Source organism: Canis lupus, chromosome 35, assembly GCF_011100685.1.
Source record: "Canis lupus familiaris isolate Mischka breed German Shepherd chromosome 35, alternate assembly UU_Cfam_GSD_1.0, whole genome shotgun sequence".
Lineage (NCBI taxonomy): Eukaryota > Metazoa > Chordata > Mammalia > Carnivora > Canidae > Canis > Canis lupus.
In genome coordinates this window covers 25,434,339-25,458,215 of record NC_049256.1, presented here as the reverse complement: position 1 = coordinate 25,458,215, position 23,877 = coordinate 25,434,339, and the positions used below count along the sequence as shown (strand labels likewise).

At 43.9% G+C, this 23,877-nt stretch overlaps 1 protein-coding gene and 1 long non-coding RNA gene across 9 annotated transcripts; both read right to left on the bottom strand.

Moving 5' to 3' along the window:
- Nucleotides 1–598: 598 nt before the first annotated feature.
- On the bottom strand, nt 599–3,871 carry LOC111093991. The gene is made up of 3 exons (XR_005384416.1): nt 3,813–3,871; nt 2,402–2,471; nt 599–830 (listed from the first exon to the last, which is right to left on the bottom strand). It is a non-coding gene; the product is annotated as an uncharacterized LOC111093991 (long non-coding RNA).
- A 435-nt stretch (nt 3,872–4,306) lies between these two features.
- HFE (homeostatic iron regulator) lies at nt 4,307–11,847 on the bottom strand. 8 transcript variants are annotated; one of them, XM_038584331.1, is made up of 7 exons: nt 11,418–11,847; nt 9,385–9,648; nt 8,946–9,245; nt 7,914–8,189; nt 7,671–7,784; nt 6,721–6,753; nt 4,307–5,654 (listed from the first exon to the last, which is right to left on the bottom strand). In XM_038584331.1, the coding sequence occupies exons 1-7, from the start codon at nt 11,830–11,832 to the stop codon at nt 5,542–5,544; spliced, it is 1,515 nt and encodes a 504-aa protein (XP_038440259.1). In that variant the 5' UTR covers nt 11,833–11,847; the 3' UTR covers nt 4,307–5,541. The 8 variants fall into 8 exon arrangements, 6 of the variants coding, with proteins under 6 accessions (XP_038440259.1, XP_038440260.1, XP_038440262.1 ...); XR_005384413.1 differs by having other exon boundaries at nt 5,545–5,654; nt 7,897–8,189; XR_005384414.1 differs by having other exon boundaries at nt 5,545–5,654; nt 7,957–8,189.
- Nucleotides 11,848–23,877: the final 12,030 nt, after the last annotated feature.

Here is a 23,877-nt window from a genome sequence, read left to right as displayed (position 1 = left end):
ACTTGGTCATAAGGCTTGGCAAAGCTGGTGCTCTCTCTGGAACCTGTAGATCTGGTTTTCTTTTTACCTCCCTCTCACCCTCAGAGAGAACCTGGCTTAAAAGAACCCCATTCATTCAACATGTGAGGTAAGCCTTTCAGCTAGAAACCCTACAAATTGTGGCTAATAGGTCACATCATACATTTGAACGAATAAAACCATGATGTTAATCAAAAGTCTTATAAAAATATGGAATGCCCACAACACCCTCTGCAGCAGACTAACTCAAAGTATCAGAGCTGAGGAATGGTATATGTATATATGATATGATGTATGTATGTATGTATGTATAGTATGGTATATATAGAATGGTATATGTATATATTCTTTTTTTTTTTTTTTTTTTTTAATTTATGATAGTCACAGAGAGAGAGAGAGAGAGAGGTAGAGACAGGCAGAGGGAGAAGCAGGCTCCATGCACCGGGAGCCCGACGTGGGATTTGATCCCGGGTCTCCAGGATCGCGCCCTGGGCCAAAGGCAGGCGCCAAACCGCTGCGCCACCCAGGGATCCCTATATTCCTATATATATATGGTCAACAAATAATTCTGATACTTGCTCAGTGTTGAGAATTCCCAATATACATCATCACTTTTTTAAAAAAATATTTCATTTATTTATTCATGAGAGAGGCAGAGGGAGAAGCAGACTCTCTGGGAGGACCTGATGAGGGACTGGATCTCAGGATGCTGGGATCATGACCTGAGCCAAAGGCAGACAGACGCTCAACCACTGAGCCACCCAGGTGCCTCTACATCATCACTTTTACATGTATAATTGTGAGAAGAAATCCTAGGGAAGAAATATTTTTTATTTATATTACAGTCAAAGAAAGGTGTAAGTTCAACCTGACCCAACTTAGTTTCTAGGGCTTTATAAAAACATTATTTTCAAGCATTTGGGGATATCACTCCTGGTCTGGGACAGATGGCTTTTCCAGCCACCGGCTGATGGATCTTATTGCAATTTAAGGCCTCAATGCATTTCTCTTTTCCAGCCACCTAACCTTTTTCTTGGTATGAATACCCATTGCCTTATTCACTTTCCTTAAATTTAATTTTCATTCCCATTGGCATATCTGTGTCCATAACATATACCATATCTTTCCCTACTTGCTCTCCTTCCTGTTCTAGAAAATGGTCTACTTTTTCCTTTCAGTCCAAACATTTTACTGTAAGTTTTTATCCCTTCCACTCCCTGCCGTCTTTGTGTGGTGTGGCCTTGCTCCTATTCTCAGTTTATTTTGACCTATCAAAAGAAAGTTCCTTGGACAGAGAATTTCGGTCAATATCTTTACTTATACATTTATTTGTTTCAAAATATTTATGTGTCTAATTAAATTTCATTTTCAACATTCTCTGGAATGCTTTCTTAATCACATACACAAAGCACAAAAAGTATTTTACACTTGTTTTAATGGTGAAATTAAATGTGATTAATTAATTACTGTGATTCCACACATACCCAAAGGAAAGACCATTAAGTGTTACATCTGTATTTAAAACAGATGCTCTCTCTTGTACATATTGTCAAGACCAAAGGTGGCAGTATCAAAGTTGGTTATTGACTGCTTTTTGAAAATGCCATTGTGGTAACTGTTTAAGGAATAAAGTTCAGGATGCTTATTCAACCCATAAAGTAAGGTTAACCAAGGAGACTTACACTGGGGTTTATACAGATACAGGGACTTACCCACCCCACCCTTACCCCGTCCCACCAAGAGTACACAGAAGACTCCAAAAATCTTTTTTAGACTCTTAGGATCAACCTAGACTTTCATATTTAAAAAATAACAATACTTAAACAACAACAACAACAATAGTTTCTACCCAAATCTGGTGAATAAAATGATCATAGGTGTTTCAAGGCTATTCATACCCAAATTTCTGCCTTAATGGTAAAGAGAATAAATAGAAATTTGAATTTATTCATTAAAAATTTGTTCATTAGGAAAAAAAATCCTTAGATTAAAAAAATACACCTAAAGAAAACATTTCCACATATTTATGAAAAAGTTATAGGGATATGGCAAATTCTGAAATGTTAAAACAGATTTTCTCCTCACCACAGCAAATATCAGAGGTGTTGCCACCAGGAGCATTTCAAAGACATGGTAACAATGCTACACAACATGTTTTCTTGACACAGAAACAGGTATTACAGAGTGGTTATGGCCTTGATTGGGTCATTGGTGGGACATTGATACTGTTTCAAAATGGCCTTGACTCTGAGCCAGATGAGCTAGAATAAAAATTGAGCACAATAATTTTCTAGCTATGTAACTTTCAGCAAGTTATGCAACCTCTCTGTGCTTTCATTTCCACACTACAAAATAAGGGTAATGAAATAACCATGGTTCTTACTTCACTGGATTCTTCAGAAACAACATACCAAACAAAGGCCTGGTATCTAGTAAGTGGTAATCCTTATTTGCTGAAAAAAAATAAATAAAATAGTTTTAGAAAATATTCATGCCATGGAAGGCATGCATGCAGGATGTCAAGTCAACCCAGACTTTGTAACAAAACTGTCACACAAATTTATTAATAATGAATCATTAACACTGATTCCAAAAGAGAAACAAAAATATAATGTCCCAAAGTCTACAGAAGGAATCAAAGCCTCAAATACCTGTCCATCGATTTGAATATCTTAAATGTTTAGAGTCACATGTTCTTGAGTTCTGGTCATTATTAGATTAGAGAGTGATTAGAAAAAACTGATAGTTTAAAAATGGTAGCTTATAAGAATTTTCCAGCATTTTAGAGAAGGCCTTATGTTTTTCAAATGCGTATGTGTGTGTATGTGAAGAATGTTTTGTGGTGCATCAAGCACACTCAGCCCTGTAAGACTATATTGTTAAAACATAGCCAAGAATTTTTGCTTGTATCTCCCAGCAGATCTTAACCAATGACTGCACCTGAACTTCAAACATTAACAAAGGTTTTCTTCTGTTCTGTTCTCAGCTCAGGTAGCTCAACGGTGCCCTGTGATCGAACTAGCTGGTGACTTGTTTCTTATTTCTTCAAATTCTCAGGGGTTTTTCCCCCACAAAGGATCTCCAGTGCACACCTCTTCTCCATCTACCCCTATCCCTGCCAAAAACTCGCCCCAGCTCTATTCAGTCACATGACCTCCGTGACACTTTCCACCATAGCCACCAGGTGGAACCCTTCTCTACCGCGTTTTGTTTGTGGGTGGTTTTGCCAGAGGCAAAATAGGATCAGGAATTTAAAATACAGGTCTTTGATTTTTTTTTTTTTTAAGATTTTATTTATTTATTCATGAGAGAGAGAGAGAGAGAGAGAGAGAGAGAGAGAGAGGCAGAGGCATAGGCAGAGGGAGAAGCAGTCCCCCTGAGGAGCCCAATGCAGAACTGACCCCAGGACCCCAGGATCACAACCTGAGCCAAAGGCAGAGATTCAACCACTGAGCCATCCAGGTGTCCCTGACTTTTTAAATGTAGTTGACCTTAAGCATTGATGAACAAGGGCAGAAAAATTAGGCTAAGAAACACTCAAAGAAAATAGAGCTTTATAACTCCCATTATAAAAAGAAAGGTAACAGGCTACAGTTGCCAATGGTTAGCAAATCTGCCACTGTGAAGACTAGCACGTTTCTGGAAATCTCAGCCTGTGTGAGAGAAAACCAATATAAAACACACCACCGCCTAATTAATTGTAACATATCTTAATGAGCTAGAAGAGCAAGGGAAGCTTTTTGGCAATCTGTTCTGAGTACAGAATGATATATAAAGAGAAAGAATTTGGGCACCTGGGTGACTCTGTCAGTTGAGTGTCTGCTTCTGGCTCAGGTCATGATCCCAGGATCCTTGCTCAGCAGGGAGCCTGCATCTCCCTCTTCCTCTCCTCCCTTGCTTGTGTTCTCTTCCCCACTCACTCTCTCTCAAATAAATCTTTAAAAAAAATAAAATAAAGAGAAAGAATTTGTCAGTGTGTTTGCAGGTAAAATAACCAACATATTACAGCTCCGATGATAATGTTTCTAGAGTAAGGAAAAACAATTAATTTAGCTACCAGAGTTTAATGAAGACATTCCATAAAGCAAAATGTAAAAAAATTGGAAACAGTATCAATGTCCCACCAATGACCCAATGATTAGATTGATTAGTCCGTAACATTGATAAGTACATGAGAAAAATCATGCAGGGGCCCTCTGGGCTCTGTGCTGGACATGGAGCCTGCTTAAGTTCTCTCTCTCTCTCCCTCTACCCATCTCCCCCTCTAAAAAAATATGCAGTTACACAACAGAATTAATTGTATGTTTATTAAAATATATTTCTTGATTTTATATGTATTTGTTGATTTTAATATAGCAGTACTGAGAGGAAATACACAAATAGTTAATAGGGTTTATCACTAACTAATGGAATGATAGTTTCAATTTAACTCATTTTCAGTTTTTCTACAATAAGCACAAATTACATGTACTTTTCTCCATTCAACTTAGTAACCTTCTGTTAAGCACACTCAACCCTGTAAGACTACATTGCTAAAACATAGCCAAGAATTTTTGCCTGTATCTCCCAGCAGAACTTAACCAATGTTTTCTTTTTTTAGAAAAAAAAAGTTAAAAAAAAAAATGGTTGAGGTCTCTTTGCCCAAATTCAATACCCACCAAACTGTTGAGCTTTATTTGATCTTTTGAGGCACCTACCCTCCAAGACAGAATGCCTTGTTCCAGAGTTATGCAGACAAATGTACAGAGCAGCATAAAATAATCACATGCCATCTGGGTGTCTATGTTAGTATGCTTTTGAACATGGTCAGATGAATTACTTTTCCAGAATCCAGTAATTCCTGAGCAGCCTGGTTAAAGCAGTTTCTTTTTTTAGATTTTATTTATTTATTTGAGAGAAAAAGAGCACTAGCAGGAAGTTTGATTGGTGTAGGGGTAGAGGGAGAAGCCAACTCACTGCTGAGCGGGAGCCTGATGGGGCTCAAACCAAAGACCCTGAGATCACAGTCTGAGCTGAAAGGCAGACGCTTAAGCACTTAACCGACTGAGCCACCCAGACATCCCTATAGGTTTCTTTTTTTAATATGCACAATTGGGGAAGAGAACCAGACTCCTGGGAACCCCAGGAAGATGCCAGGGTATCTCCAGGCCACTCAGTGGCTTCCATTTTGCCATCTTTAATATGACAGAGGTTGCTCTGTTTCATGGAGGGAAATGCCACCAGGGTTCTGACTCTGGAGGCACCAGCAGAGCGAAAATAGTTCAAGGTCCACCATAACCACTAACTGGCACCACCGATCACCGTCCTGACCCTGGGGCCTAGGACAGATGCCAGACAGAGCAGACGGGTGGTGGCAGACCAGTGAGATCCACATCCTGGAGTTCTCTCACCAGAGACTTTGAAAGGAAATGACTGAGCTTATTTTCTGCTGTTGCCCTCCATCTTGGTCAAGCTCACTGAGCAGTAAAACACTGGGACCACAGAAGAGCCATGTCCCTCCTTTTTCCATTTCCTGGGCACAGTTCAACCGTCTGGATGCAGTGGCGTGTGAGATGGATCAGAGTCAGACTGATGAGCTGGAAATCTGCCTCTAGCCCTGGCAGGCTGTGAGACACTCCGTGCTTCATTTTCTTCATCTAAAAAAAATAAATAAATAAATAAATAAAAATAGGATAATAGTACTGACATCAGAGAATTATTGTAAGAATTATAATGCATGTAGGTGCTCAGAACTCAGTCTGGCAGAAGGTAAGTCTATTTTATTATTTATTTATTTATTTATTTATTTATTTACTATTTTTTAAATAATTGTCAGCCACCTTATCATCACCACCATCATCCTCGTGATCATTTTCATTATCATTTCTTTAGCAGAGAGCAAGTAGGAAATTACTGTGTTATTTCAAGCCTGGCATACCAGAGAGGAATTGTGAATGCATTAATGTAAATCATGAATCTGAGGGAGTCTATGTGATGCTTTTCCACCAATTAGAAAAAGATAGCCCTCCTCAAGACTCTTCCCACCCACTTTCTGGAAAACTATTATAAATAAACACAGGCATCCACAATGGCTCTTCTGGGAAAGGCGCCTTCTTGGGTTGTGCAGTGCACGGCCTTCATTGCTGTACAATGACCCTTTTCACCCTCTGATGGAAGAGACCACAGGGCTTGGTGACAGGTGAATTACTGGAAAACAGAGAGAATGAGACAGAGAAAGAGAGAAAGAGAAAGAATCAAAAGGAAACAAATGGGCCTAGGAAATGCCTGGATGTGTGTGCAAAATTCTGGTAAGGATATGAGAGTTATGTCCTGAGGAGAAAGTTCATCGCTTTTCTCAAATGTTGAAAGGAACTTGTGAGTCCCCAAAATTTCAGGAGCCCCCATTCCAGAGGTAGGAGATGAGATGACATGGGCCTATGGAGCCTGCAGTCATGCAGAAATGAAGGCAGACTCTAGAGGCAGCTCGAGATTCAAGAGAGGCAGTTCTGCCCTGAGCCAGCGCTGGGACTCACTGGCCTGTAGGAACTCAAAAACCTAAGTGGGAGAAACTTCTGAAAGATGAACAAGGAAGGCAGTAAGCAGAGAGTTCCTGGGGCAGCTCCCATTTGTTGGGCACGCTTCTGCCCTGGAGCTGGAGGAATGTCACAGGGGCATTCCCTCTCTGAGTCTCCCCCAGGGGCCTGCAGGCTGCCCCTCACTTACATTCGGCCAGCACGTAGTCACCCATGGCTCCTCCTGTAGAGACAAGAGACAGGAAGGGGCATCACAGGCCGAGCACCTGCTGCCTCATCCCTGGCCTTCGCCCCCCTCACCCTTTCACCCCCACTGGGACCACTGCTGCCTGGACAGCTCCCAGGGCTCCCACAGCCTCACCTCTCACCTTGCTTATTAGCTTCTCCCAGGCTTCCTTGCCTCCCAATCTCACCTCCTGACACTCCTGCTCCAACTGCTGACTCTGTACACCTGACTGTCCCTGTCCTGGCTTCCCAGGGCCCCTCAGCTGCCATCCTGGAGGCCCCCAGAGCTCTGCATGGCTGGCTTCCATCTGTCCCTCTTTCCCCCACACCACAGATGGTCAAGGGGCAGGAAGGCGCCCTGGTGACTGACAGGATGAGGCACAGTCATTTCTCACTTCCCTCTACGCCTCATGCTTGGCCATTTGCATGGTGGCTCCAACTGTGTAGACCTCCTCCCCCTGTTCCCCACCCCTTCTGGAGCAATCCACCTCACGGCCCAGAACACCTTGCCAATCCCCAGCAGAACATGGCCATTCCTTCCTTTGACACCCCAGAGAATATTCTTTGTGTTTACTTGTGCTACGGATCTTGTTGCTCTCTAGATGTGAGTTCTGAGAATAGCAACGATGATGAATTCAACCTTGGAGCCTGAGCACTACTTTATATAGCATCTTACAAAACAGCAGGTGCTCACAAGAAGTTTGTCCACCTTGGAGCTTTCATTCTGGGGAAAAGCATGAATTCCCACTCCTGGGGTGGCAGTGGAACCAGTGTTCCCAAAGAGAAAAAGGGGAAGAGGCCTCCCACGGATGCCTGCCAAAGCCACTTTGCCCTCCCCCGTGGCCCCACTTCCTGATGAATTAGTGTGTCCTGGATTCTGAGGGACCAGGAGACTTCCTCCTCCTCCCTACTCACTTGAAGCCTGCCTCTTTCTTAAGATTCTGAACAGAATTCCAGTAAAAAGGACGATGATGCAAACAGCAATCCCACTGATGATGCCAACGACCAGGGTGCCGGACATCGGGGCCTCTGAAAGAGCAAAAGCTAGTTCAAGCTGTAACCATGGCCCCAGCCTCATGCAGAACCCCCTCACTGCCACGCTAACCCCTCTGGTTCCACCCACAACAGATTTCCTTAGCACCTGGCTCCCATCCATACCCCAACTGGCAGTGAGGGGCTGATCCAGGCCTGGGTGCTCCACCTGGCAGGTGTATCTCTGCTCTTCCCCAGGGGCCACAGCCAAGGCTACCCATCTCTGGTAGGTCCCATCCCCGTTGGGCAGCACATCCTTAGGCTCAACATCCTCGGCATCCAGTGGCTGCCTGTCCTTCAGCCACTTCATGGTGATGTTCTGGGGGTAGAAGCTCAGAGCCTGACACCGGAGGGTGGTCACTGCCGAGGTCACATGATGAGTCATCTTCACCAGAGGGGGCACTGGACAGGAAGGAGGAAGGCTCTAGAGAGGGGAGCTTTCTACCCTTTCCAGGAAGCCTCAAACTTTCACTTCCCCTCCTCTCTGGGTTAAAGGAAGAAGACAACCTTATTCAGACAAAGCTGTAGGAGAGTCACCATTTTGTGCCTAAACCATGTGGCAGGAACCAGCTCTGATGTGGTGCTACAGGGACAAAAGCCAAGCCCATCCTCCCATCCCCTATACAAATGTGTGGACATGTAGCTCATGGCTTCTGCTCTTTGTCAGTACAGGAAATTGAATCAGATAAAATCACCCTGTATGTGGATTGGGCTGAATAAGCCCTATTGGCAAATTCTACTTATTGGTTTCAACCCAATAAGTATTCAGGTGAGAAGGGGCCCCCGGAAGATTGGCAGCCTTCAGGGACCATCTCTTCTTTAACCACCAAAGGATTCTCCTACTCTGACTGGTTGTCTCCCTGGGTAATTTCTTGACTTGGCATTAATGTGATAATTGACGTCTCTGAATTTCTAAAAGGTGTAAATATGCACAGTATATTTAAATCAAAAGATCACAGATACTTCTTCCTCAGCCACACGTAGGGAGGAAATAAAATGAAAACCATGGCTCTCGGCTGTATCCTCAGACCTCAGGTCCTGCCCAGAGAGTCCCCCCCTCGGCACCCCCTCGGCAACCCCTGCCTGGGACCTCGCCCCGCGCCCCCTTCACCACATCAGGAAAGTACAGGGTGGGGAGGGCAGAAGGGCACTTCATACCTTGCCGGTCTAGAACCCCTCTTCCCAGCTCCAGCAGCTGCCGCAGCTGCTCAGGACAATCCCTCTGCAGGTAGGCCCTGTTCTGTTTGGCCCGAATCTTGTTCACTTCCCACTCCAGCTTGGTGGCCTGGGCCTTGGGCTCCGCTGCTCTCCAGTCCAGCGTCTCAGGGCAGAATTCCAGATGGTTCTGTCCGTCATACCCATACTTCCAGAACCCTGTGGTGCTGTTGTCCTCTTGCACCTCACAGCCCAGGATCACTTGCAGGGTGTGGGACTCCGACGATACCCCGAGCTTCGTTACTGAAACCAAAGGAGGAAGCCCCTGTCTCAGCATGCCCAGGGCCCAAAGGACCACAGACTGCCTGCTTACTCCCCCAGATGCCTCAAGGTAGAGAAATACTCTGCCCATGTCAGAAAGGTGAGGACCGTCTCCCCGTACCCTTGCTGTGGTTGTGATTGTCCATAATGGTCCAGAAGTCGACGATGAACATGTGATCCCACCCCTTCAGGCTCTGACTCAGCTGTAACCACAGCTGGCTGGCAGCCCCTGTCCGGACCCACTGGGCACGAGGCTCTGCACGGCGACTCTCGTGACTGTAGGACACGAACAGCTGGTCATCCACATAGCCCCGGGCCTCAAACAGGGGCAGCCCAAGGTCTGGCACTGAGGCACCCATGAAGAGGTAGCGCAGAGAATGGGATCCTGGGGAGAAGGCAAGAGGACATCTCTATGCACCACACGCAGGGCTGGGAGGCCAAGGGACCACAGCCCTGAGATCAACTCGCTGCACCTGCTGTGTCTGGGCCCACCCCATGTAACCAGAGGTGCAGTGCCTCTCTTCTCTCCACCACAGGCCTGGGTGCCCTTGCCCTGTGCAGCTGTTGTCACCCCCTCAGAACTTCCAGCCTCTGCCCTGCTTTGCACATTTAGGGCAATCTCCCCTGCAGCCAACAAACTCCATAAGATCCTAGAGGGTCTCCAGTGGGGCAGCTGAGCTCAGGAGTTGATGCTCAGGGCAAATTAGATCCAAGTCCAGAGGAATGTGCTATTGGTCCCCACAAGAGAAAAGTATCAGTGGCCCCGAGGTGGCAGTCTCTGCTTCAACTCAACTTGCCGGGTCCACTCAGCTGGCCTAGGGAACACTGCTTCCAGTTGGCACCACCCCTGCTTCCTTCAGATCTCTGTTCTATTGCCAGCCTGAGAGAAGCCTGCCCTAGCTCCCTACCTCACCTGTCCTTACAGCTCCTACTGCTACCTGGTGCTCTGATTCCTTTTGTTCGTTTATTGTCATCCCCTGACTAGAATGCAAAATATTAGAGGGCAAGGACTTGGCTCCCTGCTATCTCCCCAGGGCCTGGAACAATGCCACACAGGCTCTGTATTCCCTTTATACGTGCGAACAAAGAATATTTCTGTTCCACATCCAGTGTATGTGTCAGCCTCTACTGTGGTGTGACATTTAAGAACCACAGCTAGGGAGACCCCCGGTTCTGCCTCCAAAGCCCAGGGTAACCTTGAACAAAATCACCGAAGAGCAGGTCATGCCTCATTCTTGTCATCTAGAAAATGTGAATACACATTCCATCTACCCTCCTGTGTAAAAAGGTATGTAAGGAGTCGCTGTCAACAGAGATTAGGAACAGTTGGTGGTACTTCATTTTACATCAGAGAACCAGATCGCCTAGATTCTTTCTACCCTGGGGAAGGAACCTAACCCGAGGGCCAGACAGCACTAGTAAAATCAGGCCAGGACTGGCTCCTGCCTCCCAAATGTTTAGTCGATTTGAACCAGATCACAGATAGGAAGGTGATTTAACTCTGAGTGAAGTGCTCCTTATCATCACGCTGCATCCTCTAGCAAGGGCCTGCTAACTATACGTGGTACGATAAATAAACATAGCAAACCCACACCCCTCCCCCGCTGAAAAGGAGAACCGTTGCGTTCAGTTCAAAAGTCCAGAAATCACAGATATGTTACTTTTCTCAGAGAAAAGAACAACCGCCAGGAGTCGGTGAGGCCAGGGTTGTGGGGAGATCAACCCCACCCCGAGGTCGACAGGCAAGGCCCTCCGCCAGCCCCGAGCCCCAACCCCCGGCCGGGCCTAAATCGTCTTTGCGGAGAAGAACTTCCCGTTTGGGGACGACCCGACCGGGGAAGCGAGGCAAGGCCAACAGCAGAGCAAGAGCGCCCAGATCCGAGGCCGAGGACCCAGCAATCCGAGCTCAGCCTGCAGGAGCAGCGCACAGATGCGTAGTTAACAGCGTCACAGTCGGCGGGTGGGGGCGGGGCCGCGGAGGGGCGCGCTCCGGGGACAGGGGACCCACGGCCCGTCTTGCACCCCTCGGCGGAGCCCCCCCGGGAGAGTCCGGCAGAGGCCGCGCTCGCGGCCGCGCGCTCCTCGCGCCCTGGGCGACCCCGGGGGCTCCGCCAGGCGGATTTCGCTCCGGTCCCCGCCGCCGCCCGGACTCACGCGGAGGCCGCCGCTGCGCGGCCACGGTCGGCAGCTGGAGCAGCAGGAACAGGAGCAGGAGCAGCAGCAGCAGCAGGAGCCGCGCGCGCCGCGCCCCGGGGCTCATCTCCGCTGCGGCCGCGCGTCCCGAGCTGCCCCCGCCTGCGTGTGGCGGCGGCGCGGGCCCGGCCGGCAAGTCACCCTGGAGCCGCCGCCCGGGCTGCGGGGATGCCAGGCAAAACTTCCTGGCCAGTGCGATCCTTTTCCGGGCCGTGGGGGGAAAAGAGACTCCAGAACTCGAGCTCTCCTCGATCCCAAGCACTTGCTGGTGAAACCTTCCGGGACCCCGCTGTCCCTGGGAAGTGTCAGTCCTACGGGGACGACGTCCCTGGTGGAGGAAAGTAGACTGCACCTTGTCTGATCTAAATAGTCCCATTTCTGATATTCAATATCTAGAAAGTAGGTACTTTAAAAATTCAATGATACGTTTTCAAAAGTTTTATCTGAAGTTCAACTTGCCAGTCTTGTTATTCAATTTAAAATATGATTTCTGGGTAAACCTTTCATTTTATTCCCACATTAGAAATAATTAAACTCCTAAGTTTAACAAAGTAGAACCTCTCGAAACATCTTTCACAATTCACAAGGTTAAATTAAATCTCACAGACTCAACAACACATTGGAATCACCTAGAAAATCATTACCCTTACTTTTACCCTCAGCTACTGATTTAATTGGTGTGTACTGCTACCTGGGGATTGGAATTTTAACCCCTCCCACCCCATGGGCACACACAGTTTGGGAACTACTGTTTAGATATTTCCAAACATGTTAACAAATTTAATACATCTGATTTTCCTAAAACCTTTAAATACCTAATAAATCCAATGAGCAATATCTTTGTAAGCATGTATGCCAATTTTGGCCATCTGAGGAAAAGATTCAAACTTGGAAATTGGAGCCTATCTGTAGGGGCATATGAAATGCTAATTGGGGAAATGTCCAATACAGTTGACGAGCGGTTGGGGTTGATTGTAATATTCTTTTTTCTTGGTAACAGCTTTATTATCAAGATTTAATTCACATACCGTATGATTCATCCACCTAAGGTGTAAAATTCAGTAAGTTTTAGTATTTTCACAAAGGCACATAACTATTACCGCAGTTTTAGAAATTTTTTCATCCTCTCCACAGAGAAATCTTGTGCCTTTTAGACATCACCTCCAAATCCCTCTACCTCTCCCACCCTACCCCAGGCAATCACTAATCTACCATCTCAATAGAATTACTTCCTCTGAATATTTCATACACATGGAATCATAGAATATGTGGTTCTTCACGATTGGCTTATTTAACATATTATTGTCACGTTTCTTTTTCATGCACAATAAAAATTTTATTTCCAGACCCTCTACCATCTCTTGAGGATAGTTGGGGATGGGGGGGGGGGGGGCGGGCGGTCAAACATTCCAGGCTTCTATTCATGTCTTGGTTTGATGGTGACCCTCATCTAGGGACCACCAGGAACACACCCAGAGTCGCCTCATTAGAACAAAAGACACTCCTACCACCCAGGAAATTACGAGGATTTCAGGAGCCCAATGTCAGGAACTGATTGAGAGTCCAACATATATTTTCTCTTATCTCATAGTGTGGATATTCAGTTGTCCCAGCACCATGTGTTGAAAAGATTGCTCTTTCTTTACTGAATTGCTTTGGCACCTTGCCCGAAATCAATTAACTGTAAGCATGAGGATTTCTTTCTGGACTCTCAGTTTTATTTCATTGATCTATATTCCTGAAAGTACATATATCACAATTAAGGATTCTTGTTCAATGAAGGTTACCATGGGTAAAGTTAATTAACAGCTGATAGAATGGCAGAAAGTTATATATGATGTTGGAAACAGAGGATTAGTAATTAGAAGAGAAAAGGAACTCCTCTAAATCAAGAAGACCAAGGCAGGGGATCCCTGGGTGGCTTAGCGATTAAGCATCTGCCTTTGGCCCAAGGTGTGATCCTGGAGATCTGGGATCAAGTCGCATGTCAGGCTCCCTGCATGGAGCCTGCTTCACCCTCTGCCTCTTTGTCTCTCATGAATAAATAAATAAAATCTTAAAAAAAAAAAAAAAAAAAAAGGACCAAGACAGAAATCCCAGATCAGAAATGAGTGAAAAAAAATGAACAAGAAATTTACATACAGAAAAATCCAAAGCACTTCGTAAAACAAGGTAATGAAAAGGAATATATCATTTTGTCTCTTAGGGTGTTACCAAATTAGAAAGTTGAATACTGCTCAGTTGTTGTGTGGATGTGGGTGTGCAGACTGAGGCTTCAACTCCATTCCAACCCTTTCTAAAGATTTCCTCAAGTGTATCCCGTAAAGGGATATGTCTGTGTGTGACCGGAAAGTGCAGGCAGACAGAGTATCCTTCACTGAGAGAGGAAAATGGGTAAAATGGGGACCAGTACCATATGGTATTGGAAGAAACCAAAGACATTAGTTTAGTAAATTAAAAATGCATGCAATGCAAAACAAGGACATTCTCCAGACAAGGACAGTTCCAACCAAAATTACTCATTTAACAAAGGCAATCTGCAAAGGTGGGGTCAGGAGTGGGATACAGTGGCAGAGAGGGATACATAAATAGGTTAAGCATACACATACGCACACTCCTTTGTGTATGTGTTCTCGGGAAGAAATAGGGGGTCCTGGAGGATTGGGGGCCAGGGCCGTCTACACTTTCTGGACAGCAAGCGGCCAGGGGTGAAGGGATATTGGAGACCATAAATGCTGTGTCGCCTGGGTCCCCAGCAGCTGGCCGTGCAGAAGAGATTGACAGCAAGTGCTGCTGTGAGCCTTCTTAGCTTTCCTATCTGACTGGAATAGCTTTTCCAGAGAACGCTAATTCCAGCCATGGCCAAGATGCTTGCTAAAATGGGCATTGGAGCAATTATGTTCATGGAGTCTGATGAAAGCTTTGTTTGAGGTTCCATGGTACTGAATTTGGCTTCTTTTCGCACCTCACCAGGGTGTGAGATTCTGGATCCTTTGTCTCAACCATCTGCTCAGGTGAATAATATGCCAGAGCCACCCTGGGCTACTGACCCTGACAGCCTAGACCTTCACAGCATGTGCTAGTGGTGGCCCCATTCGGGCCTCAGTGCTCAGTGTGCCAGGGGTATGTGGCTTCTTCTCCCCGAGGGACAGTCACATTCATCCAGCACCGACAGGTTCTATTCTTATTGGGCCAGCACTCTCTCTTGTCTGAGTGCAGGCCTTCCTGGTCCCCTAGCAAGGAATGGTATCAGTGTGGTAGCACAGAGGAAGAACCACAGGGCACCATACCACTGTTTCCTGCCAAGAGGTCCTGTGGTAGGTCACATATACTGAAGGGGGTTCGGAGGAGCAGGGGTGGGAGGAAGAATGGGCCCTGGGCCCTCCCTTCTGAGGTATTAGCATGCTCCCCAAGACCAGCAACCACTTGTAGGCTGGCTTCAGCCCCTCACATCTCAGGAGAAACCCTTGTGGATGGCAGACATTATGGGTTGAAATGGCCCACTAAAATGGTTGAAGTCCTAACTTCCAATACCTGTAAATGTGACCTTCTTTGAAAATAAGACTTTTGGGCAGCCTGGGTGGCTCAGCGGTTTAGTGCCACTTTCAGCCCGGGGTGTGATCCTGGAGACCTGGGACCAAGTCCTGCATCAGGCTCCCTGCATGGACCCTGCTTCTCCTTCTGCGCCTCTCTCTCTCTCTCTCTCTGTGCCTCTCGTGAATAAATAAATAAAATCTTTAGAAAATAAGACTTTTTATAAATGACCAAACTAAGATAAGGCCATTAGGATGGGATCTAATCCAATAGGACTGACATTGACCCAGAGAAGTTCACAGAGGGAAACTGTGAAGACACAGGATACACCTGAGCACAGGCTAGATGCTAGGAGAGGGACAGATTTTCCCTCACATTATGCAGAAGGAACCAATCCTGCTGACACTTTCAATCCAGAATTAAATCCCCAGAACAGTAAATTTCAAATTGTCTAAGTCCTGCTTATCACCTGAGGAGAGAAAAGAAAAAGGAAATACAATTTGCAGAATGCTAACCCCGTAGTAAGGATCATGCTAGACTATATAGGAGAAACTTACTCTCAATATCTTAAAAAAATATATTATCCTGGGGCACCTGGGTGGCTCAGTCAGTTAAATGTCCGATTCTTGATTTCAGCTCATGATCTCAGAGTCCTGGGATGGAGCCCCACATCAGGGAGCCTGCTTCTCCTTCTCCTCCTCCCTCTACTGCCCCCCACTCTCTCTCTCAAATAAATGAATAAATAAAATCATATATATATATATACACACAAATACTATCGCTATTTGCAAATGGGGAGTTGAGGGTCTTGCCCAAATTTACAGAGGCAAAAAACTCTGTGAACTCACAGAAATGAATAATTTTTTTTGCCTTAATAACTACAATAGAACCCTTAGAGAGGAACTATACCAGGTTGGACAGAAGCTGTATTTTATTCCACCTCACTCCTAGTTGTTCCTTTGCCACCTTCTGAAGCAAGTGGTCTCAAGCTAGGGTGAATTCCTAGGAAGGCTGGGATTTGTTAGGATAACTTGTTTTTCTGTCTTCATCTGTATGTTCACACAAGGAAACATTTATTGGGCCCTTTTCTGGTGCCCTTTCACCTGGTGGCTCCCCTGGCTGCTCTCCCTGCCCCCAGTCCTTCAAGCAGGGTCCACAGGATGGTCACTTTCCAGGCCAAGAATGTTTGTTCCTCTCTCTTCTCTTTCCTTTAAACTCCTGCTAAACAGTGAACACAGTGAGCTTGCTCTATATGGTGTAGCACTGTTGCCTCGTATTAAGTACTCCATGAATATGTGTGGATGGAGTAAATGAGCAATGAATGAATGTCCAAGGTCAGACTGTGAAGCCAACTGAAATCCACTTGGAAAGACTTCCTGGCTGTCTATATTCTCAGGGCACCTGGTACATGTGAACACTACAGAATACATTGCATAGATTTACAAGTATATATTAATATGTTACCTCTTGCAGTAGATTCATCACTGCCTGAGACTCTTTTCTTCTTGATAATCCTATTGCTTTGTGGAGTAACCAGCACAGAGCTACACAGTTGCTTCTATCATAACCCAGTGTATACATTCCTGTAAAACTTCATAGTCTGAAAAAAAATTACACTCACTTTCAACAGGGTTCATGGTAAGCTAGGAGGGGGCAGACAATTCAAAACTCTTTAACAGGGGTGCAAAAGGCAGGACTAACTGCTTTCCCCCATATGCTCAGAGTGGATCATTCGTTAACTCAGAACCTTGCACTGATACTCAGTTGAATTAATTGATGGATGATCATTAAATAGACAATTAGATACATTTCCTTTTATTTTTGCTAAGATTTTACTTATTTATTTATTTATTTATTTATTTATTTATTTATTTATTTATTTATTTGAAAGAGAGAGCAAGGAGCTTGTGTGAGGGGAGGCATGCCTGGGTGGCTCAGTAGGTGAATCATCTGCCTTCAGTTCAGGTCATGATACCAGGAGTCCTGGGATGGAACCCCACATCAGGGCTCCCTGCTCAGTGGTGAGCCTGCTTTTCCCTCTCCCTCCACCTCTTTCCCCTACCCCTCTCCCGCTCAAGCTTGCTCTCTCTCTCTCTCTCAAATAAATACATTTTTCAAAAAACTAAAAGAAGGAATGAATGAGCTCAGGAACACAGAAGGAGAAGCAGACTCCCCACTGAGCAGGGAGCTCAATGCAGGACTCAATCCCAGGGTCCTGGGATCATGACCTGAGCCAAAGGCAGATGCTTAATTAACAGACAGAGCCACCCAGATACCCTTACTTAAATACTTTTCTAAGTAAGATAGAATACTGAGATACCTTTTAAGCAGTATTTTAAGTTCATATGCTTTTGCTTTTTCTTTTATATGCCCTAGAGAGACTGTATTTTTTGGTCTGTTAAGGAACATGTTTACATTTTCCACTTGGAGGAGCTCTACAGAAATGACCCAACATTCATATGCCTAGCATCCCAGGACAAGAGGAAGAGTGCGGGGCTGACAGAATCTGTGAAGAAATAATGTCTAAAAATTTCAAAATTTGGTGAAAAGACATACACTGCATAAAACCCAAGTAAAATAACCAAAGAAACTCATGCCAATCACTTTGTAATTAAAATTCTAGATACTAAAGATAAATTGAAGAATCTTAGAAGCAGCCAGAAAGAAACAAGCAATGTGGGAACAATGATGATGGTGGGTTGCTCATCTGAAAGAACAGAGGTCAGAAGCGAATGACACACACTTTTGGGGTATTGAAAGAAAAAAAATATTAACCTCAAATCCAAATCCTTTAGGTAGAACTACCTTCAGGAATGAAGGAAAAATAAAGACATTCTCAGATGTAGGAAAACTAAAAGAATTTTTTGCTAACAAAAATGACTGAGAATGACTAGAGAAAGTTCGTGACACAGAAAAGAAATGATAGGGCACTTGGGTGGCTCAGTGGTTGAGCATCTGCCTTTGGCTCAGTTTGTGATCCCAGGATCCTGGGGTCAAGTCCTCATCAGGTTCCCCACAGTAAGCCTGCTTCTCCCTCTGTCTGTGTCTCTGCCTCTCTCTCTGTATCTTTCATGAATAAATAAATGAAATCTTAAAAAAAGAAAAAAGAAAAGAAGAAAAGAAAAGAAAAGAAAAGAAAAGAAAAGAAAAGAAGAAAAGAAAAAAGAAGGAATCTTAGAGTACCAGGAAGAAAGAACCAAGAATGGGAAGGCCAGAAGTATGGGTAAACACAATAGATTGTATTTCTCGTGAGTTTTCTAAATCATATTTGGTGATTGATACAAAAATCGTAACACAGTTTGATACTCAAGACAATATTTTTAAATAGCAAATATAAAAATGAAGGGTCCGTGATTAACATGAGGTAATAGTTCCTAGTAGACTATGAAAAGTCATATACATCGTAAGACCCAAGAGTAGGGATCCCTGGGTGGCACAGCAGTTTGGCGCCTGCCTTTGGCCCAGGGCGCGATCCTGGAGACCCAGGATCAAATCCCACGTCGGGCTCCTGGTGCATGGAGCCTGCTTCTGTCTCTCCCTCTCTCTCTCTCTCTCTCTCTCTGTGTGACTATCATAAATTAAAAAAAAAAAAAAAACAAAAAAACCCACAAGAGTAACCACTGACAAAACTGTATAAAACATACACTCAAATATATTATAAATAAGTCAAGATATAATTTTTTTTAAAAAAAGAACAAAACAAAAGCGTTTCCAACCCAGTGGATATTCTTACATATGTTACCTGGAAACTAAGTGGACTACCCAAGCACCGTGTGATTGGAAGTGGGTGTAATCTGGATTCTGCTAGATTTCGCTATCTTATGGCTGAAAAACTTGGCATTCATCCCAGCAGCTGCCATGGATGGATTTTGGGAGAACATGGCGACTCAAGTGTGGCTGTGTGGAGTGGAGTGAATGTGGCAGGTGTTTCTCTTCAGGAACTGAATCCAGAAATGGGAACAGACAACAACAGTGAAAATTGGAAGGAAGTGCCTAAGATGGTGGTTGAAAAGTGCCTATGAAGTCATCAAGCTAGTCATCAAGTCATCAAGTGCTTTACACAACTGGGCTATTGGATTAAGTGTGGCTGATCTCATTGAATCTATGTTGAAAAATCTCTCCAGGATTCATCCTGTGTCAACAATGGTGAAGGGGATATATGGTATTGAGAACGAAGTCTCTTCCTGAGTCTTCCGTGTATCCTGAACGCTCGGGGTTTAACCAGTGTGATCAATCAGAAGCTGAAGGATGATGAGGTTGCCCAGCTCAAGAAAAGTGCAGATACCTTGTGGGATATCCAGAAAGACCTAAAAGATCTGTGACTTCTGGCTTCTAGGCTGTAGAAATTTAAAACCATGATGTGATTAACTGTGAGTCTTTAGTTTTTCATCCATATACATGGATCACGGTTTGCTTTTATCTTCCTAAATATGTGAATCTGGGCTCACAGAATCAAAGCCCATGCTTGGTTTAATGCTTGCAATATGAGCCTTGAACAAATAAAATTAACTACCGTAAAAAAAAAATAAAATAAAATAACCCACAGAACGGTAGGAAAAAAAAAAAAAAAAACCAGAGGAAACAAATAATAAACACAAACCTAAACCATCACAGGTCAAAAATCACCTTAAATAGAAATGGTCTGAATACCTAAATTAAAAACAGAAATTGGCAGAGTGGCTAAAAAACACTAGAGTTCTTACCTTTATCTATCTATCTAGAGTTCTTAATTCTTAATTTCTTCTCCTCTGATCAAATTTGCATTTCCCATTTCAGGAAATGTCTCTGCCTTTCATTCCATGGCTAAGGCCGAAATAACTCACATTACTTTCAGTGTCTCTTCCACTGGAATATAAGCTCTACCAAGCCTTTGATTCATAGATATAGATATTATTATGGGTTGAATCATGCCCAGTCCAAAAAATTAAAAACATTTTTAAAAAGTTATGTTTGAGTCCTAATTCTTAGCACCTGTGAATGCAATCTTACTCAGAGATAGGGTCTTCACAGAGGTCATCAGGTTAAAATGAGGTCATTAGGTTGGGCCCTAAACCAATATGACTGGTGTCCTTATAAAACAAGGGAAATCGGTCCATGTCTGGAGAGAAGAAGACCATCTACAAGTCGAGGAATGCTTGAGGCTGCCAGAAGAGGGACTCCAGGGGCAGATTCTGTTTCTCAGTCCTCAGAAAGAACCAACCCTTTCAACAACTTGGTTCTAGATATCGAGCCTCCAGAATCAGGGACAATACGCTTCTGTTTGCTCAATCACCCAGCTCACAGTACTTTGTTACACCAACAAACTAAAACGAGCTAAAGCTATTAGCTTAAATATTTATGGCACTTGACTCAGTGCTTTACACACAGTAGATACTAGATTAAAAAAATTGGTTGACATATATAGTAGGAGACACAAGCCTGGGTATTCTAGGAGACAAAAGAGGAAGGAGTTGGGAGAATGTTGAGGATGCAGATTCTCTTCCAAAGCCCTATTTTTAGTTTTGTGTTCACCTTTGTAGTCAGCTGTGCCTGATGCCTCTGAGTCCAGACTCTCCCTGACTGAAAATCAACAAAGGAAAACCCTCAGTCTCCTGCCCAGCTGGGTTCCAGCAGTTGCCTGGCTGTTGGTGCAGGGAGGTAATGTGGGCATCCAAGTGCCTCTTTCGCAGGTTCTAGCCAATCTACCTATTTCCGGTCTAGCTCACCACCCTGACTACAGAGATACTTGGTGTCTCAAAGACTTATGTTTTTCTAGGCTTCTATTGTGGGGAATTTATTTGTTTCTTATTGGTTTAGTCACCTTGCAGGTGGTGAACACAGCTTTCTCTGGTCTGGCAAGGCATTCATCCATCTGCTCTCTGACTTCCAAAATTCTGTTTACATCTCTCATGGGTTGTTTCGTCTCCCATTCTCTTCATCTTTGAGGGTTTATGCTTTCTTTATAAAATCCTTAACTGTAAAAGGGTAGGGTTTGAAGAAGGATCAGAGACTGACAGGTGTCCAGGCATCATGGTTCCTTTAAATAAAAAAAATGCAATGTAATAGTGGTAGAATGAACTGAATTTGCTAGGAACCTTGTATGAGCCTTCTGTATACCTGATCTCATTTCATTTTCAAAGTTATCTTTTCCTCTATCAAGGAGTTGAAAAGGTATGCCCTATTAAATTAAACAGCCAAGTAGCAGTGTCCTGGAGTTCCACTGGATTATAATCAGTAGGAGAAATAGGTGAAGGTGTAAAGGTCCACAACTGGAATGACAATTCAATTTCTTAGTGCAAATGTTATCTAACTGTGAGTCCAAGGACCTGGCTGCTTGTTCCTGTCCTTTTACTATACTGTTTACTGGTATTTTTATTGTACTACGGTACGGCCTCACTTCTAGCCTCTCTGAATCTCAATGTGAAACCACATCTGTTATATGTGGGTAATAATTTCTGATCACCAGTTGATTACTTATGTGAATGACCTCTTAGAGCTATTAACAGATATAGACACCAGTAAAGGTAATAATTACCCAGCAGATTAGGCATGAACTGTATGCAATACATTTTGGTTTCGAATGCCATCAGAACTAGTGACAGACTACAGTGTAAAGGTCCAGTTCAGCTGGGAAGAGCTGGAGGTCAATGCAGTGATTATTTCTGTTAATTGTTATCCTTTGGCAGCCCTAAAAACTTTGAGTGAGGAAGTGTCCTTGATATTTAATATCTTCCAACAGAAACTGTCCATATATTTTTTCATGACTGATAAGAAAAGCGACAGAGTCCATGCTTGTTCACTTTGGTGTACAACCTGAAATTTTGTAAACTTCCCCATCATATATCATTCTTGATGAGCATCTGAGTGGGCTTTAAAGTCACGTGAATTATAATTAGTCTACAAGGCAAAGTTATATTGTAAAGCCACTTCAACTCTCTAGGTCTTAACTTTCTCTTTCGTAAAAAGATAATAACAGCAGCTATTTCATAAAATGATATTGAGAATTAAATTTCAAAAAGCAAATGTATAAATGAAGCCCTCGCCACAGTGTCTAGCATATAATCAAGGCTATACTATGATGATGATAATGATGATATACTTTAAAATATATATTATATAATATACTATTATATATTCTAATTTAATATTATATAATAAATACCATATACTATATTATTATATATTCTAAAATAATATTATTATATAACATATAATAATAATAATATTGTCAATGATATTGCTGATTTGAGGATGCTATTTCCCACCAGGTAACCGGTCAATATTTTCCTACAGATTGCCTATACTGTGGTTATCTCACTATCAAAAATAATAATTTGTAAAACGTAAATCATATGCAGTGTCTCCGGGTTGCTGGGGTTCTTATGCCTGATTTGCTGCTCACATTTAAGGCACAGTTGACTGGCTTCTCTGAGACTGTTTCCTTGCCTTTGTTTGGCTACACTGGTTGTTCCTCCCTGAGCCTCTGCTCTGCACTGGGCCATGAGCCCTAAAGCACTCCTGCCCATTCTCTTCCTATGTGTTTTCTTCTTTATTCTATACTGTAGGTACTGGGAGCCTAGTTATCTGTATTTCTCCCCCTTAGTAATTGTCTGGGGGCAATAGGTTTCTTGTCCAGGACATTGTATGTCTCTTTATAAAGGAGTACTGACCCCAGAGGTCCTGGCAGATGGCATCCCTACTCGAATGTTCTGGGCCCTTACTCCGTCTCACTGCTTCTCAATACTGTCATCGTCACTTGTAAGTAATAATCAGTTCTAACTATCAGAAGACTGCATAGGACTGAGGTTTGAAATCTGGATAACACAATGTCAACCCAAGGTTAATGATTGATGGCTTTGCTGGGCAGGTGGCCGGAGAGTCCACAGTCCTGCCGGGCGTCGTTTTAATCTGGGGCGCCATCTAGTGTCAGTTGTGCAAACAGCTGTATCGAAAATTCCCTTGGGCGTAAAAGGGTGGAGGCCAAAGCCAGCCTAGCCTGTTTATTTATATCACACGGTTATCCTGCAACAATTCAACCAGCCCTGAACACTTCAAAGGTTAAAAAAATAACTTTTATAGCCAATACTTTAACACGCTTTAAAATTATTAGTTAGTAATCGGGTGCTTTAAAATCAATTAATGTTCTGCATCTCGAGGGCGTCTTCTGTCAGACTTTGATGAACCCACACTTCGGTGCGGGGTCCTTTGGGGGCTTTACGTGAGGTTCTTGTAGTACAGTCCAGGTGCTGGGTTAATCTTAGGCGCATCGGCAAAGTCACTAATCCTTTCAATACACAGTGCTTAATAAATTTATTATTACTCTTATTAGGACTATCATCATGGTCATAACTGATATACTTAACCAGGAATCTCGTAATTTTCTTCCCTACTAGGGAGAAGAGCCAATTCCAGTGTTTGCATCTCTGCACAAGAGTTGTCTTCCTTCTCTCTGGGGTTACTGAACTTTGAAGATAAAAAGAAGTATTTGAATATTTTAAAAGTTGCCCTTGTAAGATTCCTAACATCCTCCTCCCTCCCCTGGCGAAAATCGACTATTCACCTCTTTAAGGACCATTCTCACCTCTTTTGCACCACCACCATGACCCATGTTTTCATAGTTAATTTGACCAAATCTTTCCACCATAAGGAAAAGAGCCTGTCCTCCTTACTCTCTTATTCCCTGAGCCCAGTCCAGTGTTGGCCTTCTGAAGGCGTTGATGAATTCTTCCCAAATGAAAGCATCATCCAGCATGATTTCTCTGCACCACTTAGACCAGAGTCCAAGTCACTGTTCTCCCTGTAGACTTCCTGCAGTGTTAGGGCTACCAGGAGCTCCCGGATCACTATCCATCGACTGGGGATAGTAATTTCTGTTCACCAAAAGGGACAGAAAACTGTTACGTGTGTA

Bases quoted from the DNA above. Each gene is read 5' to 3' on its own strand.
- HFE (XM_038584331.1), bottom strand. From the start codon at position 11,832: ATGGGACTATTTAGATCAGACAAGGTGCAGTCTACTTTCCTCCACCAG. The intron at 9,246-9,384 runs GTACGGGGAGAC...CTTTGGTTTCAG, and splicing joins CAATCACAACCACAGCAAGG to TAACGAAGCTCGGGGTATCG. The intron at 7,785-7,913 runs GTATGGATGGGA...TTGCTCTTTCAG, and splicing joins GCCCCTCACTGCCAGTTGGG to AGGCCCCGATGTCCGGCACC.